General features: G+C 37.8%; 1 protein-coding gene across 2 annotated transcripts in view; it reads left to right on the forward strand.

Annotated features, from left to right (window-relative positions):
- The window catches only part of PTPN3 (protein tyrosine phosphatase non-receptor type 3), a 256,929-nt gene that overhangs the window by 82,911 nt on the left and 154,207 nt on the right, over positions 1-19,811 (forward strand). For both annotated transcript variants that reach the window (XM_036738284.1, XM_036738276.1), the window contains exon 3: positions 19,645-19,752. In XM_036738284.1, coding sequence (XP_036594179.1) covers positions 19,645-19,752 — 108 coding nt within the window. The remainder of the gene's footprint in view (positions 1-19,644; positions 19,753-19,811) is intronic.

The raw sequence follows: 19,811 nt of genomic DNA on the forward strand, positions 1-19,811 counted from the left end.
ACTCAAATTGTTTCTTTCTGGCTGCTTGCAGTATTTTCTCTTTGATCTAGGAGCTCTGGAATTTGGCAACAATATTCCTAGGAGTTTTCTTTTTGGGATCTTTTGCAGGAGGAGATTGGTGGATTCTTTCAATTTCTATCTTACCCTCTGGCTCTAGAATATCAGGGTAGTTCTCCTTGATAATTTCTTGAAAGATGATGTCTGGGCTCTTTTTTTGATCATGGCTTTCAGGTAGTCCAATAATTTTTAAATTATCTCTCCTGGATCTATTTTCCAGGTCAGTGGTTTTTCCAATGAGATATTTCACATTGTCTTCCCTTTTTCATTCCTTTTGTTCTGTTTTATAATCCTTGATTTCTCATCAAGTCACTAGCTTCCACTTGCTCCAATCTAATTTTTAAGGTAGTATTTTCTTCAGTGGTCTTTTGGACCTCCTTTTCCATTTGTATAATCCTGCCTTTCAAGGCATTCTTCTCCTCATTGGCTTTTTTTGGAGCTCTTTTGCCACTTGAGTTAGTCTATTTTTTAAGGTGTTTTCTTCAGTATTTTTTGGGGTCTCCTTTAGCAAGTCATTGACTTGTTTTTCATGGTTTTCTTGCATCACTCTCATTCCTCTTCCCAGTTTTTCCTCTACTTCTCTTACTTGCTTTTCCAAATCCTTTTTGAGCTCTTCATTGGCCTGAGAACAATTCATATTTTTCTTGGAGGTGTTTAATGTAGGCTCTTTGACTTTATTGACTTCTTCTGGCTGTATGTTTTGGTCTTCTTTGTCACCAAAGAAAGATTCCAAAGTCTGAGTCTGAATCTGAATCTGTTTTTGCTGCCTGTTCATGTTCCCAGCCAACTACTTAACCCTTGAGCTTTTTGTCAGTGTATGACTGCTTGTAGAGTAGAGAGTACTTTGTCCCAAGCTTGAGGGGCGGTGCTGCTGTTTTCAGAGCTATTTCTACACACTAAACTCTGCCACACCAGCACTGCTGCTTTCCCAAGAACCACCAACCAGGACCATGACCAAGATCCAAGCAGGCTCTGCACTCCTGCTTTGTTCTTTAGCTTAATTCCTCCCACCATGTGGGCCTGGGGCTGGAAGCAACCACAACTGGAGAGAGCAACCCCAGAGCCGCACCAGTTCTGTGCCCCCGGGGCCTAGGGCCAACTGTGCACTCCTTTCACTGTGATTTAGCAGTTTTTCCACTAACCTTCTCTGTTGTCTTTGGCGTTTGTGGGTTGAGAAGTCTGGTAACTGCCACAACTCATTGATTCAGGGCCTTGCCACCTGTTCCGCCCGGCTCCCGGTCTGGTTGGTCTTGGTGTGGCCCATGCTTTACTATGCTCCACTATGCTCCCAGCTCTGTGTGATAGACCCTTCCCAGCAACCATCCCAGCTTTCCTGGGCTGGAGCCCTGCTTCCCTCTGCTATTTCGTGGGTTCTGCAGCTCTAGAATTTGTTCAGAGCCATTTTTTTTACAGGTGTTTGGAGGGAACTGGGGGAGAGCTTAAGCAGGTCCCTGCTTTCCAGCTGCCATCTTGGCTCTGCCCCCTGTTTTTTTTTTTTTTTTTTTGGTATGTATTCCTATTTGCTCCTTACAACAACCCTGCAAGATAAGTTATGCAAATTATATATTTTTTTTTCATTTTACAATTGAGGAAACTGAGGCCAGAAGAGGTTAAATAACTTGTCTAGGATCATACTATTTACTCACTATGGCTAAGAACTTTTTCCAATAATCAATAATCTTTATCACTGCTTATTTATTACTTCCTACTCTAGAATATAAGGGATGTGGCAAATGTGATCCTGAAACACAGCATATTTTGCACAATTTTCTTCATTTAGTGATGCTTTCCATTCACTCACTTGTATATGTACCTCTGAGTGAGTCAAGGCCAAGGGACATTGAGTCTTTTATGTAACTTAAAAATTATTGATGCTTTTTCAAAAGAGTAAAATCATCATTCTCTTCCAAATATGTACTCTTCCTGACTCATCACACAGCAGTGAACTTTTCCTTGAAATAAGGAGAAATAGTTAAACAAAAATAACTGATAATGATGACCCTCAGCTGAAAACTTAAGCAACATTTTATCTCACATATGCTATGCCTAGGGGAAGTATGTTTCAAGATTGGTCATTACATTACTTAAGAGTTTGACTTCCTTACCTACTAACACTTACATTATTCTAGTAATTCTGTACATTGTTCAACTGGTTCTTCTTACTTCACTGCATCAGTTCATATGTTTTCCCTTGATTCTCTGAATTCTTCATAATTGTTATTTCTTACTAAACAATAATATTCCATTCCATTCACAAGCTATAATGTTTTTTCCTAGCCATTCCCTAGTCTGTAGTCACCATTTTGTTTCCAGTTCTTTACTACTACAAAAAGTGCTTTTATGAGTTTTTTTGGTATATATGAAGAGATTTTTGTTTCTTTTTTACCTCCCTGACGCCTAAGGCCAAGGTTGGAATTATCGCATCAAAGAGTTATGAATGTGCATTCACTTTTTTCTGAATAATTCCATATTCATGTCCAATCGTTTCACAGTGTGCTTCTGTCCCTGCTTTCTCATAGCCTCACAGCACAACACCTGTTATTCCTGTTTTTTGTCATCTTTGCATGATATGAGGTAAAACATCAGAGTTGCTTAATTTGCATTTTTATTAGTGATTTGCAGCGTGTTTTCATATGATCATTTATAGTTTCCACCTTTTCTTTTTTGGAAACTATTTGTTCATAGCCATTGATCTCTTAGGGAATGACTCTTGGTGTTACATATTTGGTGGCTTTCACTATTCAGTTATCCCTTTCACATGGTGGCAGTTAGGGGTATGGCATGCCTGTGATCTGGAAAATCTGCATAAAATTTTTTGTTCTGTAATGGCAAGCAAAGCGTGACTTTTTGCTGGCTTTTGTTTTAGAGTGCTTCTCGGCACTAAGGCAATCGAGTGCCTTTGATCGAGTCTTGCCTTTGTAGGGAGGCCCACACCCTTTTGCTAGTTAGGTCATGAGAGATGTGAAATCCTGGAGAGGTGTGAAGTGCTCTGACATTACATTTTGTTTGGGGCTCACTCATTGGAAAAGTGCTAGTGTGGAGACTCTGGGTAGCTGTTAAGGAGAACCCCATCCCCCTTCCCCACTTTGAAAACCCAGATGTTGGTGATTCTCTTTCTGGTAACTGTATATATTGCTATCGTCAGATGGTTAGAAGCCTGTCTGTTCCTTTGTGTTATTTGCTCTGTTTCTATTTTCTCTGTTTGTATTTGCTCTGAAGTTCATGGTGCTGACTTTCCCCCTGAACTAACGGAGTGATATATGTATGTTTGATTAAAGTGAGATTGTTAATCCCTTAAACTTGCTTTCCTTAGAAAAGCAGATCAAAGAACCTGTGCTACCAGCTCTCCTGTTGGTTTTTTTATTGGTCTTTCACCTTCACAGCAGTTGCTAGCAATATTGTTGTTATACCTTCATACCAGAGAAAAAGTCTTCTAGCTTTGTGAATTTCCTTTTTTAAGTTAGAGTATTCATAAAATTTGGCACACCAACTTTCCCATGAAAGAGATGATTAAGTGTTCTTTTTAAACGGCTTCGTTCTCACCTGCTGCCTAGCTATTTGAAATCCGAAGCATTCTTCTTCTTTTTTTTCAGTTATAAAGCTCTTTCTCTGACTCCTATGGTATACCTGAAAAAAATATATAAGGATCAGGCCTGTTGGTTTAGAACTGCACATCAAGACAAACCTTCTCATTTTACAGATGAAAAAACTACGGCTCAGAGAAATGGAATAATGTGGCCCTGTAGCTAGGTGGCGCAGTGGATAGAGTGTGGGGCCTGAAGTCGGGAAGACTTATCTTCTTGACTTCAAATCCAGCCTCAGACACTTACTAGCTGTGTGACCCTGGGCAAGTCACTGAGTTTGATTAAGCTTCCTCACCTGTAAAATAAACTAGGGAAGGAAATGGCAAACCACTCCAGCATGTTTTGCCCAGAAAACCCCAAATGGGGTCATGAAGAATCCCAACACAACTGCAAATTCATTCCATTTTCCAAAGAACACTTAACTAGTAATTAGAGACCTGTCTTCTAGTCCTGGCCCTGCCACTGACTTACTCTGTCTCCAGGCCTTACTTTTCCCATCTGTTACATGAGAGGGTTGGAATGAAGGGACTCTAGTGCCTCCTGGCATTGATATTACAAACTTTTGGATTGAAATGCAAATTCATACAGAATTTTTGATCAGCGACTTTCATCCTAGTCTGCTTCATTGAACGTATGCAAACTAATGGCAGTATCAGTACAATTTTTTTTAGCTTTGTTGACTATCCCTTCCATTTATTTACACTGGCATTCATAAACTATTTGACCAACTGCACAGATGGTTTACTCTGGGGGGATAAAATGGATACCATGCCCATACCTACCTTCTGCCAGATTCTGGCCTCCAAAGGAGAGATTGACCTTGCATAGTATTCCAGGTCCAGATCTTAATCCTTTTAAAAATACTGGGTAGAGCATGTTTTAGCATTATGAGCTCACACTACTATGCCCTCATGCTTGTATGGCCTGGTACCAAATACAAGTCTTTGATTAAAACATTGTACAGGACAAGGTCAAGGCCACTGTCTAGAAACTTCCCTCCAGTTTGTCAGTAGTCAGTAAATCAGCACTCTTTTGTGTTCAGCCAGGTTCAGATTTGCCTAACCTTGCTGTCATTTAGGCCATATTTCTCTGTGTCAAATTCTTTATTAAATCAGTATATAGACTACGTACACAGCCTTCTCCTGATCCATGAGAAAGGCAGCTCTTATTAAAAATGGGAAAAGAGGTTAAGATGACATCACTTTTCTTATTGTGGTTATTATGATTTTATATTTATATTATATTAATGTTATATGCACAGTATGTAATATTATTTAGGGGGCAGCTAGGTGGCGCAGTGTATAGACCACTGGGCCTGGAGTCAGGAAGACGCATCTTCCTGAGTTCTCTTCTGACCTCAGATACTTTCTAGCTGTGTGACCCTGGGAAAGTCACATCATCCTGTTTGCCTCAGTTTCCTCATCTGTAAAATGAGCTAGAGAAGGAAATGACAAACCACTCCATTATCTGTGCTGAGAAAACTCCAAATGGGGTCACAAAAGAATCAGATACAACTGAAATGACTAAAAAAACCACAACAAAAATAATATTCCTTATGTTATACTTTTTTTTTTCTGGTGTGATGATGATGATAATGACATACACACAGTGCTTTTAGATTTGTGAAGTGCTTTCCTCATAACTAAGCTGTGAGTTAGGGGTTAAAGATATTTCACTGATTTTATAGATGAGGAAGGTGAGGATCTGGAAAGTTTAAGGGGCATGCCTAGAACCACAAAGCTAGTAAGTATCAGAAATAAGATTGAAATCTATTTACTCTGATGTCAAATCCAGTAGACCATGCCTAATCATCCGCCTTTTTTTTCTTTTGAAAATCACCAAGAGGTTCTCTTTCCTTCTCCCTCAATTTAAAAAAAAATGTGTTTATTGTAGAATGTTCTATGAATCCTATTCGGGCTTATAGTTTCCATCATTTTCCCTTTTCTAAATCAAGAAATCAAATGCGGCCCTTTTCACATTGCCATTTGTTTACTTTCTTTCTGATCCAAAGTCACAGCCTTAGCTGAGAAGATGTTAAAATGCCCAAAGATCCTTCGTTTTCTCACATAGAATTTTAGAGTTTCTGGAAATGCGTTCCAAGTTTCTGTCTACTCAGCAGAAGTGGACGATAATTATTGGGCTTGATAAATCTTAGAAGGCTAGCCACCCCCACCACAATAGGAATCAAGTTTGGTTTTGGATGCCAATTTGAGGCGCTGGTGGAAATGCCCTTGAGGCAGCCAGAATGCAGGCTCCAGATCACCACTAATAAGATAAATGCAAATTAAATCTACTCTTGAGGTTTCACCTTATAGCCATGCAGATTGGCCAAGATGAGAACAGGAAATCTTAGAAGGGCTGTGATAAGACGGGTACATAGATGTGTTGTTGATGTTGCTATGAAGCAGTCCCATCTGTTCTGAATTTCAATTTGGAAATATATGAGAAAAGCAATCCCACCCATGGGAATATACCCCAAAGAATAAAAAATGCAAAGAAAGGCCCCATATGTGTCAAAATTGTCATTGTACTTTTTTGTGGTGGTAGAGAACTGGAAATAGAAGAGTTTTTTTAATGTTGTTTCTCCCTTTAGGAACTGAGGTCCTAAAGGGCTGGAACTGATTTTCTCTGTATCCCCAGCATTTAGCACAGTGCCTCGCATATAGTAGGTGCTTAATAAATGTTTGTTGAATATGAATGTATTAGAATGATATATGAATGTAATGGAATACTGTTGTGCTATAAGAAATAAGGAGCAGATGGACTTCATTATAACCTGGAATGACTTACATGAACTGATGCTGAGTGAGGGGAGCAAAACCAGGACACAGGTTATGTGTAAGGGCTAACTTTGATAGACTTGACTCCTCTCATCAATGCAAGGTTCAAAGACAGCTCCAAAAGACTCATGATGGAAAAAGCCATGCACATCCAGAGAAGAAATTTTGGAGTCTGAATGCAGATTGAGGCAAACTTTTTGCTCTCTCTTTTTCCTTCTTTTTTGGTTCATTTCTTCTTTCTCATGATTCATTCCATTGGTTATAATTCTTCTTTACAACTGGACTATTATGTAAATAAGTTCAACGTGAAGGTATATGTAGAACCTACATTGGATTACATGCCTTCTTGGGGAGAAGGGAGGAGGAGAGGGAGGAAGAGAAAATTTGGAACCCAAAAACTTGTGGAACTGAGTGTTGTAAACTAAAAATAAAAAACATTTATTATTAAAAAAAATTGTTTGTTGGGGGGGCGGAGCCAAGATGGCAGCTGGTAAGCGGGGACTAGAGTGAGCTCCGTTACCGAGTCCCTCCAAAAACCTATAAAAAATGGCTCTGAACCAATTCTAGAATGGCAGAACCCACAGAACAGCAGAGGGAAGCGGGGCTCTAGCCCAGGACAGCCTGGATGGTCTCTGGGTGAGGTCTATTCCACACGGAGCTGGGAGCTGGGAACAGAGTGGAGCAGAGCCCAGCCTGAGCGACTTGGACCATCCAGACCAGAAGCCAGGCGGAGGGGGCCCTAGCACCCTGAATACTTGAGCTGCGGCAGTTACCAGACCCCTCGACCCACAAACACCAAAGACTGCGGAGAAGGTTAGTGGGAAAAGCTGCGGGAGTGGAAGGAGTTTGTGGTTCTGCTTCCAGCCCCGGGGGCAGCGGAGGTGGGGCAGCTACAGCTGTTGTTACTTCTGGCTCCAGGCCCACCTGGTGGGAGGAATTAGGTGGCGGATCAGAGCAGGAGTGCACAGCCTGCTGAAGATCTAAGCCCAGTCTGGACTGGGGGTTCTTGGGGAAGGAGTAGTGCGGGTCTGACAGAGCTGGCACCTCCCCCCCAAACGTGGAACATAGAACTCGTTAGTCTACAAGCAGTCATTCCCCACTGAAAAGCTCAAGGGTCAAGTTAGTTGGTTGGGAATATGGCCAGGCAGCGAAAACGCTCCCAGATTCAGTCTCAGACTTTGGATTCTTTCTTTGGTGACAAAGAAGACCAAAACGTACAGCCTAAAGAAGACAACAAAGTCATAAAGCCTACAACAAAAGCCTCCAAGAAAAACATGAACTGGCCCCAGGCCATAGAAGAACTCAAAAAAGATTTGGAAAAGCAAGTTAGAGAAGTAGAGGAAAAATTGAGAAGAGAAATGAGAAGGATGCGAGAAAACCATGAAAAACAAGTCAATGACTTGCTAAAGGAGACCCAAAAAAATACTGAAAAATACACTGAAGAAAACAACACCTTAAAAAACAGACCAACTCAAATGGCAAAAGAGCTCCAAAAAGCCAATGAGGAGAAGAATGCCTTGAAAGGCAGAATTAGCCAAATGGAAAAGGAGGTCCAAAAGACCACTGAAGAAAATACTACTTTAAAAATTAGATTGGAGCAAGTGGAAGCTAGTGACTTTATGAGAAATCAGGATATTATAAAACAGAACCAAAGGAATGAAAAAATGGAAGACAATGTGAAATATCTCCTTGGAAAAACCACTGACCTGGAAAATAGATCCAGGAGAGATAATTTAAAAATTATTGGATTACCTGAAAGCCATGATCAAAAGACGAGCCTAGATACCATCTTTCAAGAAATTATCAAGGAGAACTGCCCTGATATTCTAGAGCCACAAGGCAAAATAGAAATTGAAAGAATCCATAGATCACCTCCTCAAATAGATCCCAAAAAGAAATCTCCTAGGAATATTGTTGCCAAATTCCAGAGCTCCCAGATCAAGGAGAAAATACTGCAAGCAGCCAGAAAGAAACAATTTGAGTATTGTGGAAACCCAATCAGAATAACCCAAGATCTGGCAGCTTCTACATTAAGAGATCGAAGAGCTTGGAATGCGATATTCCGCAGATCAATGGAGCTAGGATTAAAACCTAGAATCACCTACCCAGCAAAATTGAGTATCATGCTCCAAGGCAAAATATGGATTTTCAATAAAATAGAGGACTTTCAAGCTTTCTCAGTGAAAAGACCAGAACTGAATAGAAAATTTAACTTTCAAACACAAGAACCAAGAGAAGCATGCAAAGGTAATCAAGAAATGGAAATTGCAAGGGACTTACTAAAGTTGAACTGTTTTATTTACATTCCTACATGGAAAGATGATGTGTATGATTCATGAGACCTCAGTATTAGGGTAGTTGAAGGGAATATGCATATATATATATATATGTATATGTTTATGTATATATATAAGTGAATGTGTATGTATGTATATATCTATGTGTATATGTATGTATGTGTTTGTATGTGTATATATATGTGTGTTTATATATATTAAATATATATATATGTAAAAGAAAGAGTGCAGACACAGGGTGAGTTGAAGATGAAGGGAAGATATCTAAAAGAAATAAAATGAAATTAAGGGATGAGAGAGCAACATACTGAGAGAGGGAGATAGGGAGAGATAGAATGGGGTGGATTATCTCGCATAAAGGTGGCAAGAGGAAGCAGTTCTGTGGGAGGAGGGGAGAGGGCAGGTGAGGGGGGAATGAGTGAACCTTGCTCTCATCAGATTTGGCCTGAGGGGGAATACCATACATACTCAATTGGGTATCTTACCCCACAGGAAAGAAGAGGGAGGAAGATAAAAAAATAAAATAAAATAAAATAAAAGGGGGGGGGATGATGGAGGGGAGGGCAGATGGGGGTGGAGGTAATCAAAACAAACACTTTGGAAAGGGGACAGGGTCAAGGGAGAAAATTCAATAAAGCAGGATGGGTTGAAAAGGAGCAAAATGTAGTTAGCCTTTCACAACATGAGTATTGTGGAAGGGTTATACATAATGATACATGTGTGGCCTAGGTTGAATTGCTTGACTTCTTAGGGAGGGTGGGTGGGAAGTGAAGAGGGGACACAATTTGGAACTCAAAGTTTTAAAATCAGATGTTCAAAAAAAAAAGTTATTGCATGCAACTAAAAAATAAGATACACAGGCAATGGGGCGTAGAAATTTATCTTGCCCTACAAGAAAGGAAGGGAAAAGGGGATGAGAGGGGAGAGGGGTGATAGAGGGGAGGGCTGACTGGGGAACAGGGCAAGCAGAATATAAGCCATCTTGGAGTGGGGGGGAGAGTAGAAATGGGGAGAAAATTTGTAGTTCAAACTGTTGTGAAAATCAATGCTGAAAACCAAATATGTTAAATAAATAAATTTAAATTAAAAAAAATAAAAAAATTAAAAAAAATTAAAAAAATTGTTTGTTGACTGATAGGAACTCCAGTGGCCACCTGATCCAATTACCTCTTATCAGTGAGGCAAGGTCACACAGGTAGAAAGCATCAAAAACAGAATTCAAACTAGGTCCTCTGGCCCCAGAGCTTGTGCTCTTTCTACCACATCATTTTGCTTCCCATCCCCTCATTTTATTTTATTTTTAATAATATTTTATTTTTTCCCAATTACATGTCAAGACAATTTTTAGCATTCATTTTTCAGAAGATTTTGAGTTCCAAATTTTTCTCACTTCCTCCCATCCCCTCTTCTGAAAATGGTCTGCAATTTGACATAGTTTATACATATGCTATCATATAAAACATATTTCCATATTAGTCACAACTGTGAACAAAGAAACAGATCAAAAAGAAAAAAAGACCATGAAAAAGAATAAAGTAAGTGAAAAAAATGGGCTTCAGTCTGCATTCAGAGTCCATCTCTATCTGGATGTAGATAACATTTTCCTTCCTGACTCTTTTGTACTTGTCTTGGATCATTGTGTTGTGGAGAAGAGCTAAGTCATTCATAGTTGGTCATCATATGATGCTGTGATACTGTGTACAATGTTTTCCTAGTGCTGCTCATTTTCATTTTGTATTGGTTTGTACAAGTCTTTCCAGGTTTTTCTGAAATCTGCCTGTTCATCATTTCTCATTGCACAGTAGTATTCCATTACATTCATATACCACAGCTTGTTCAGCCATTCCTCAATTGATGTGCATCCCCTCAGTTTCCAATATTTCACCACCACAAAAAGGGCAGCTATAAATATTTTTGCATATGTAGGTCCTTTTCCCCTTTTTATGATCTCTTTGGAATACAGACCTAGTAGTGGTATTGATGGATTAAAGGGTATGCACAGTTTGGTTGCCCTTTGGGCATAGTTCCAAATTAGTATCCAAATTTTCCCACATCCCCTCCAATATTTATCATTTTCCTTTTTTTTTGGTCATATTCACCAATCTGATAGGCATAGGTAGTAACTCAGAGTTGTTTTAATTTGCATTTCTCTAATCAAAAGTGATTTAGAGCACTTCTTCATATACCTAGAGATAACTTTGATTTCTTCATCTGAAAACTGCCTGTTCCTAACCTTTGACCATTTATCAATTGGGGAATGGCTTATATTCTCATAAATTTGACTCAGTTTTTTATGTATTTGAGAAGTGAGTCCTTTACACTTGCTATAAAGATTGCTTTCCAGCTTTCTGCTTTCCTTCTGATCTTGGTTGCATTGGTTTTGTTTATACAAAAGCATTTTATTTTAATATAATCAAAATTATCTGTTCTATATTTCCTAATGCTCTTTATGTCTTGTTTGGTCATGAATTCTTCTCTTCCCCATAGATCTTACAGGTAGACTATTCCTTGCTTTTTTAATTTGTTTATGGTATCACCCTTTACGTCTAAATCATGCACCCTTTTTGACTTTATCTTGGTATACAGTGTGAGATATTGTTCGATGTCTCGTTTGTATCCCATTGTTTTCCAGTTTTCCTAGCAGGTTTGTCGAATAGTGAGTTCTTATCCCAAAGCCTGGGGTCTTTAGGTTTATCAAACACTAGTTTACTCTGGTCGGTGGCTACTGTGACTTGTGTACTTAACCTTTTCCAGTGAGCCACCATTTTATTTCTTAACCTGTACCAGAGAGTTTTGATGATAATATAGTTTGGGATCTGGTATTGCTAGTCCACCATCCTTTGTATTTTTTTCATAAATTCCCCTGATATTCTTGGCCTTTTGTTCTTCCAGATGTATTTTTTTTTCTAACTCTATCAAATAATTTTTTGGGAGTTTGATTGGTATAGCATTGAATAAGTAAATTAGCTTAAGCAGAATTGTAATTTTTATTATATTGCCTCAGCCTACCCATGAGCAATTGATATTTTTCCAGTCGTTTAGATCTGACTTTATTTGTATGAAAAGTGTTTTGTAATTGTGTTCATATAGTCCCTGGCTTTGTTTTGGCAGGTAGACTCCCAAGTATTTTATGTTTACAGTTATTTTAAATGGAATTTCTCTTTCTATCTCTTGCCACTTGGTTTTGTTGATCATTTAAAGAAAGGTTGATAATTTGTGAGGGTTTATCTTATATCCAGCAACTTTGCTAAAGTTGTTAATTATTTCAAGTAGTTTTTTAGTTGATTTTCTAGGGTTCTCTAAGTATACCATCACATCATCTGCAAAGAATGATAGTTTTGTTTCCTCATTGCCTGTTCTAATTCCTTCAATTTCTTTTTCTTCTATTATTGCTATAGCTAACATTTCTAGTACTATATTGAATAATAATGGTGATAATAGGTATCCTTACTTCACCCCTGATCTTATTGGGAAGGCTTCTAGCTTATTCCTATTACAGATACTACTTGCTGATGGTTTTAGATAGATACTGTTTATCATTTAAGGAATGCTTCCTTTATTCCTATGCTCTCTAGTGTTTTTTAGTAGGAATGGGTGTTGTATTTTGTCAAAAGCTTTTCCAGCGTCTATTGAGATAATCATATGATTTCTGTTGGTTTTGTTACTGACATGATCAATTATGTTGATAGTTTTCCTAATATTGAACCAACTCTGCATTCCTGGTATCAATCCCACCTGGCCATTGTGTATAATCTTTGTGATATATTGCTATAATCACCTTGCTAGTATTTTGTTCAAAATTTTTGCATTGATACTCATTAGGGAAATCCATCTATAATTTCTTTTTCTGTTTTAGCTCTTCAGGTATCAGCATCATATTTGTGTCATGAAAGGAGCTTGGTAAGGACTCCTTTGCCTGTGTTTCCAAGTAGTTTATATGTTGTTGCAATTAATTATTCTTTGAATGTTGTAGTAGAATTCACTTGTGAACCCATTTGGCCCTGACATTTTTTCTTAGAGAGTTCATTAATGGCTTGTTCAATTTCTTTTTCTAAGATTTCTAAGATTATTTCGGCATTCTATTTCCTAATCTGTTGATTTGGGTACTTTATATATTCTGTAAATATTCATCAATTTCATTCAGATTGTCAGATTTATTGGCATCTAATTGGGCAAAATGTTTCCTAATGATTACTTTAATTTCTTTGTCATTGGGGGTGATTTCACTCTTTTCATTTTTGATACTAGATATTTAATGGTTTTCTTTAACCAGTGGTTTATCTATCTTACTGGTTTTTTCATAAAATCATCTCCTAGATTTATTTATTAGCTCAATAGTATTTTTACTTTCATTCTTATTCATCTCACCTTTGATTTTCAGGATTTTCAATTTGGTGTTTAATTGGAGACTTTTAATTTGTTCTTTTTCTAGTTTTTTTAGTTGCATGCCAGTTCATTGGTCTGTTCTTTTTCTGTTTCGTTAATTAAGAATTACAGTAACAAAATTCTCCCTAAAGTACTGCTTTGGCTACATCCCATAAATTTTGGTATATTGTTTTATTGGTATTCTCTTTTAGGAAGTTATTTATTGTTTCTGTGATCTTTTCTTAGACCCACTTATTCTTTAGATTATTTAGGTTCAAATTAATTTTTAATCTATCTTTCCATTGCTTTTTGTTGAATGTAATTTATATATATATATATATATATATAGATAGATATAGATATATATATTCCATTATGATCCAAAAAGAACGCATTTAATATTTCTACCTTTCTACATTTGATTTTGAGGTTTTTATGCCCTAATACATCATCATTTTTTGGGTAGGTGCCATATGCTGCTGAGAAAAAAGTATATTCCTTTCTGTTCCCATTTAGTTTTTTCCAAAGGTCTGTCATATTTAAGTTTTCTTCAGTGTATTTTTTGGTATTTTTTTGGGTCTCCTTTAGCAAGTCATTGACTTGTTTTTCATGGTTTTCTCGCATCCTTCTTATTTCTCTTCCCAATTTTTCCTCTACTTCTCTAACTTGCTTTTCCAAATCCTTTTTGAGTTCTTCTATGGTCTGGGGCCAGTTCATGTTTTTCTTGGAGGCTTTGGTTGTAGGCTCTATGACTTTGCTGTCTTCTTTAGGCTGTATGTTTTGGTCTTCTTTGTCACCAAAGAAAGAATCCAAAGTCTGAGACTGAATCTGGGCGCGTTTTCGCGTCCTGGCCATATTCCCAACCAACTAACTTGACCCTTGAGCTTTTCAGTGGGGTATGACTGCTTGTAGATTACAGAGTTCTATGTTCTACGTTTGGGGGGGAGGTGCCAGCTCTGTCAGAGCCGCACTCCTCCTTCCCCAAGGACCCCCAGTCCAGACTGGGCTCAGATCTTCGGCAGGCTGTGCACCCCTGCTCTGATCCACCACTTAATTTCCCCCACCAGGTGGGCCTGGAGCCGGAAGTAACAACAGCTGTAGCTGCCCCACCTCCGCTGCCCCCGGGGCTGGAAGCCGAACCACGAACTCCTTCCACTCCCGCAGCTTTTCCCACTAACCTTCTCCGCAGTCTTTGGTGTTTGTGGGTCGAGGGGTCTGGTAACTGCTCACGTATTCAGGGCGCTAGGGCCCCCTCCGCCCGGCTTCCGGTCTGGATCGTCCACGCCGCTCAGGCTGGGCTCTGCTCCACTCCGTTCCCAGCTCCCAGCTCCCAGCTCCGTGTGGAATAGAGCTCACCCAGAGACCATCCAGGCTGTCCTGGGCTGGAGCCCTGCTTCCCTCTGCTGTTCTGTGGGTTCTGCCGTTCTAGAATTGGTTCAGAGCCATTTTTATAGGTTTTTGGAGGGACTCGGGTACGGAGCTCACTCTAGTCCGTGCTTACCAGCCGCCATCTTGGCTCCGCCCCCCATATTTAAGTTTTCTAATATTCTACTTACCTCCTTAGTTTCTTTCTCATTTATTTTTGGTTGGATTTATTGAGTTCTGAGAGGGGGCAGTTGAGGTCCCCCACTGGTATAGTTTTGCTGTCTATTTCTTCCAGTAACTTGCTTAACTTCTCCTTTAAGAATTTGGATGCTATATTATTTGGTGCATATAGATTTAGTGTTGATACTGCTTCATTGTCTATGGTACCTTTTAGCAAGATGTAATTTCCTTCCTTATTTCTTTTAATTAGGTCTATTTTTGCTTTTACTTTGCCTGAGATCAGGATTGCTACCTCTACTTTTTCTTTCTTTTTTTTTTTTTTTTTTAAACTTAAGCTGAAGCATAATAGATTCGGCTCTAGCCCCTTGACTTTACTCTGTGTGTGTGGAGTTCAGGTTATTTCTTGTAAGCAATATACTGTAGGATTCTGGATTTTGATTCATTTTACTATCCACTTCCATTTTGTGGGATAGTTCATCCCATTCACTTTCCCAGTTTGATTGCTAATTATGTATTACCTTCCATTCTATTTTTCCTCCTGTTTGTTCTCTCTTTTCACCCTTTCCCTTCTCAGCAGTGTTTTCTTATGTCTACTACCTCCCCTGATCTGCTTTCCCATCTGTCAGTCCCCACCCCCCTACCCCCTTTACTTGCTCTTCCCTGTTGGGTAAGATTGACTTCTGTATGCAACTGATTGTGTATATTCTTCCTTCTTTGAGCTAATATTGGTGAGAGTAAGCTTCAAGCTATGCCCATCTCCCACCCCCCCATCTTCTCCTTCCCCGCTGTAATAGATCTTTTGCACCTCTTCATGTGAAATAATTTACCCCATTTTACCTCTGCCTTCCTTCTGCACCCAATGAACTCTTCTTTCTCATCCCTTAATTATTTTTTATGTTATTCCTTCAAATTCACCTTATACTTGTACCCTCTGTCTATGTATGTTCTTTCTATCTGTACTGTGAGTGATATAATTTTTAAGAATTACAAGTATCATCTTCCCATGTAGGATTGTAAACAGTTAAGCTCTTTATCCTTATTTTTCCCTTATTTTTCTTTTCTCTTTTTACCTGTTTATGCTGCTCTTGGGTCTTGATATTGAAAATTAGATTTTTGGTTTAATTCTGGTCTTTTCTTTATAAAAGCATGAACATTCTTCTATTTCATCGAATAAACATTTTTTTCCTTTGATATGTTATGCTTAATTTCACTGGGAAGTGATTAGTGTTTGCAGTCCTAGCTCCTTTGCCTTCTGAAATACCATGTTCCATGACCGCTGATCTTTTAATGTTGCAGCTACTAAATCCTGTATAATCCTGATTGTGGCTCCGCGATATTTGAATTGTTTCTTTCTACTCACTTGCAGTTTTTTTTTCCTTGACCTGGTAGTTCTATAATTTGGCTATAATGTTCCTTGGAGTTTTTATTTTGGGATCCCTTTCATGAGGTGATTGGTGGGTTCTTTCAATGCCTATTTTGCCCTTTAGTTCCAGGATATCAGGGAAGTTTTCCTTGATAATTTCTTGAAAGATGTTGTCCAGGTCCTCCTTTTGATTATGTCTTTTTGGTAGTCCAGTGATTCTGACATTGTCTCTCCAGGATCTATTTTCCACGTCATTTGTTTTTCTCATGAGATATTTTACGTTTTCTTTTTCATTCTTTTGAATTTGATCAATTCTTGATACCTCATAGAGCTATTAGCTTCCGCTTGCCCAATTCTAACTTTTAAGGAGCTGTTTTCTTGATTTAGCTTTTGTACTTTCTTTTCTATTTGGCCAATTGTATTTTTTAAGGAGTTGTTTTCTTCACTGGATTTTTATATCTCCTTTTCCATTTGGCCAATTCTACTTTTTAAGCAGTTGTTTTCTTTTCTAAGCTGTTGACTCTTTTTTCATAATTTTCTTGCATCATTCTCATTTCTTTTTCCGATTTTTCTTCTACCTCTCTTATATGATTTTTAAGGTCCTTTCTAAGCTTTTCTATGAGTTCTTTCTGGGCTCGAAAATACTTCGTCTTTTTCTTTGGGGTTTTGCCCATAGATATTTTGATATTTGTTGTCTTCTTCTGAGTTTGTGCCTTGATCTTTGCTGTTATCATGATAACTTGCTATGGTCAGATTCTTTTGTTTGTTTTTTGCTCATCTTTTTTGACCATTTTCCTTTCTTTTAAATTTGATCTCTCTTCTTGGAGTGGAAGGGGAACTGTTTCAGGCTTCTTGATTTGAAATTTAGAATATATCACATAAAGTAGAAGTAGTTTGGGAGTAAGACTGAAATCCCTCAGGCAGTTTGTGTGTGTGTGTGTGTGTGTGTGTGTGTGTGTGTGTAAGTGTTAAGTTGTAGGTGGGGCACTGGACGTAGAGTCAGGAAGACCTGACTTCAAATCTACTTACTAGCATACCAGTTGTATGACCCTGGACAAGTCACTTACCCTCTGTTGACCTCAGTTTCTTCATCTGTAAAATGGGGATAATAATATCACCTTCCTTCCGGGGTTGTTGTGAGGATTAAATGAGATGATAACTGTAAAGTTCATTGCACAGTGCCTACCACATGGTAAGTGCTATATAAATGTTAGCTATTATCATCATCATCATTTTGTCCTCAACAGAGCATAAAGTTGGATTTTTACCTCCGAATACAACCAAATGAAGACTGAGTCAGAAGCCTTATTATTATGCAAAAGTTATTTTTAATATTAATATCTTATTAATTAAATAGTAATACCTTTTGTGCTAAAATTTAGAAAGCCTGAAACATATGTGTTCATGTAAATATGAACAAGACTGTTAGATGATTTAGAAATAAGAACACATCTGCTATTGAGATTGGCGTAAATGAAGAAAAAACCTGACAGACTTTGTAGATAATATGATTATTCCTTCCACATCAAGACTTTTCCCATCACAGCTTTGATATATCATGAGCCAGCATAAGAAATTAAATGGAACTTTTTGTGGAAGCCACAGATGACGCTTTAAGGCCAGTAGACAACAGAGAAAAAGTTTAGAAACTCAGAAATACATAAAATATATGTATAGTATTGAATAATGTCAACATATTTTATCTTTTAATGCTTTAATAATTGATAATGAAAATGAGAAGTTATCACTATATTTTGAATCCTCTCCTATGTTCGCTATGCACATGATATTTTTTTTCTTATTTTATATTAAGTTTATAATGTTTCTTTTTCATTTCATAGTATGTATTTAAGTTTTAGCATTTGTCTAAAATTTAAAAAAATTTAAAAAATTAATTTGGGCTATAGTGAAAAGAGAATTTTGGATTAGGAGTTCCACCACTCATCTGTGTGACCTTGTGTAATATCATTTCAAGAAAGCCTATATATTAAATACTGTGCATTAAGTTGAAGGCTGTCCATCTTTGCTTCCTTGTAGGTTTTCTTTTGTTCTCTGCAGTACGCTTTTTACTTTGTTCTTTTTTCCCCCTCCTTCCCCCCCCACCCACCACCCCAAGACTATAGTCGAGCATGGGTATATTTATATATCGGTACTAATATATACATACACATATGCATGTATACATACATGCATACATATATAAACATATGCTTTCCCTAAGAGATTCTACTCCTAATCTTGTTTTTATGTTTGTGTGTATCTCTTTTTTCCTCTCTCTCCTGACTCCTCTACTTTACTTCTGTCTGTTACCTTGCCCTCCTATTACTTAACCTACCCCCATTCCAGGAATCCCTTCCTTATCCTCCCATTCCCCTAAATCTAAACACCTTCCTATATCTCCCTTTTAACCTATTCCCTCACCCTCCCCTCTAACGATCCCTCCTTTATCCTCTCCTCCTTCCCTATCCTCTTAGAGTTTTATTTCTTTTTTAAATTTAGAAGACTTTTATACTCTTCTAAACGTATATGGATTTTCCCCTCTTAAACCCATTCCTGATGAAAGTAGGTTTCCAGAACTAACAGTCCCCCTCCCCCATCTAATTCTGTATTGGTTCTTCCTCTTGCACCTCATTTATATAAGATAATTACTCTTTTATTTGTTTTTGAACAGTTTTACTTTTTAAAGTCATATCATACTGAAATTGACTCCATTCTTTCTTATAAGCAACCTAATTATTAGTAACATTCTTAGACATAGGTTTTACATTTTCCATACATAAAAGGTAAATATTCTATCCTTACGTAGACCATTATAATTGGTCGTTGATATGTATCTTATATTTCTCTTGGCTCTCGTATGTCAAATCTTCTGTTGAGTTCAGGGTTTGTTTGTTTGTTTTTTTTTTAACAGAGTCCTAAAAGTCTGATAGTTGATGAAATGTCCATTTTTTTAAATTCGGAATTATGCTTGGCATTGCTGTGTATGATATTTTTGGCCAAAGGCCCAGTTCTTTTGCTCTTTGATATGTGGTGTTCCAAGACCTGTGATCTTTTAGTGTTGCCAACACTGGGTCTTGTGTGATTCTAATTGTAGTACCATCATATATAAATTGTTTTTTTCTTGTTGCTCATAATATTTTGTCCTTGATCTGGGGGTTTCGGTATTTAACTATAATATTCCTCTGAGTTTTCCTTGTTGGACCTCTTCTGGGTGGTAATCAATGGATTTTTTCCTATTTCTACTTTCCCCTCTTGTCAGCAGAGGTTCCAAATTAAATTTTTAAAATGAATTTTGACATTTTTTGATTTTACGTCACCCACATTTCTTAGTGCATGAGTGTGTGTGTGTGTGTGTGTGTCTGTGTCTGTGTCTGTGTCTGTGTCTGTGTCTGTGTGTCTGTCTGTCTGTCTGTGTCTGTCTTTGTCTGCGTCTGTTTTGTCTGTCTCCCAGAGAGCCATTCCCCATAACAAAGACTAAAACAAGGGGGTGGAGGTGGGGAATGGTATAGCAAAACCAATCAATACATTGGTTAAAAATGAAGTTTTAAAAGTGCTTTGCTTTTCTAAATTGTCAAAAAATCTAATTATGGTTACAAAATATAAAATCTTGATGCTTACAAAATTAACTTATAAAAATCTGTTCTTTCCTCTAGAAACAAGATACTGGTCAAGTTCTATTGGATATGGCTTTTAATCACTTGGGTATAACAGAAAAAGAATATTTTGGTTTGCAACATGGTGAAGATTCAGTGGATTCTCCTGTAAGTAGAATGTTTTCCGTAACTTTGTTGTTTTTATTAAGATTTAAAAATTAAGATTT

Source organism: Trichosurus vulpecula, chromosome 1, assembly GCF_011100635.1.
Source record: "Trichosurus vulpecula isolate mTriVul1 chromosome 1, mTriVul1.pri, whole genome shotgun sequence".
Classification (NCBI taxonomy): Eukaryota; Metazoa; Chordata; class Mammalia; order Diprotodontia; family Phalangeridae; genus Trichosurus; species Trichosurus vulpecula.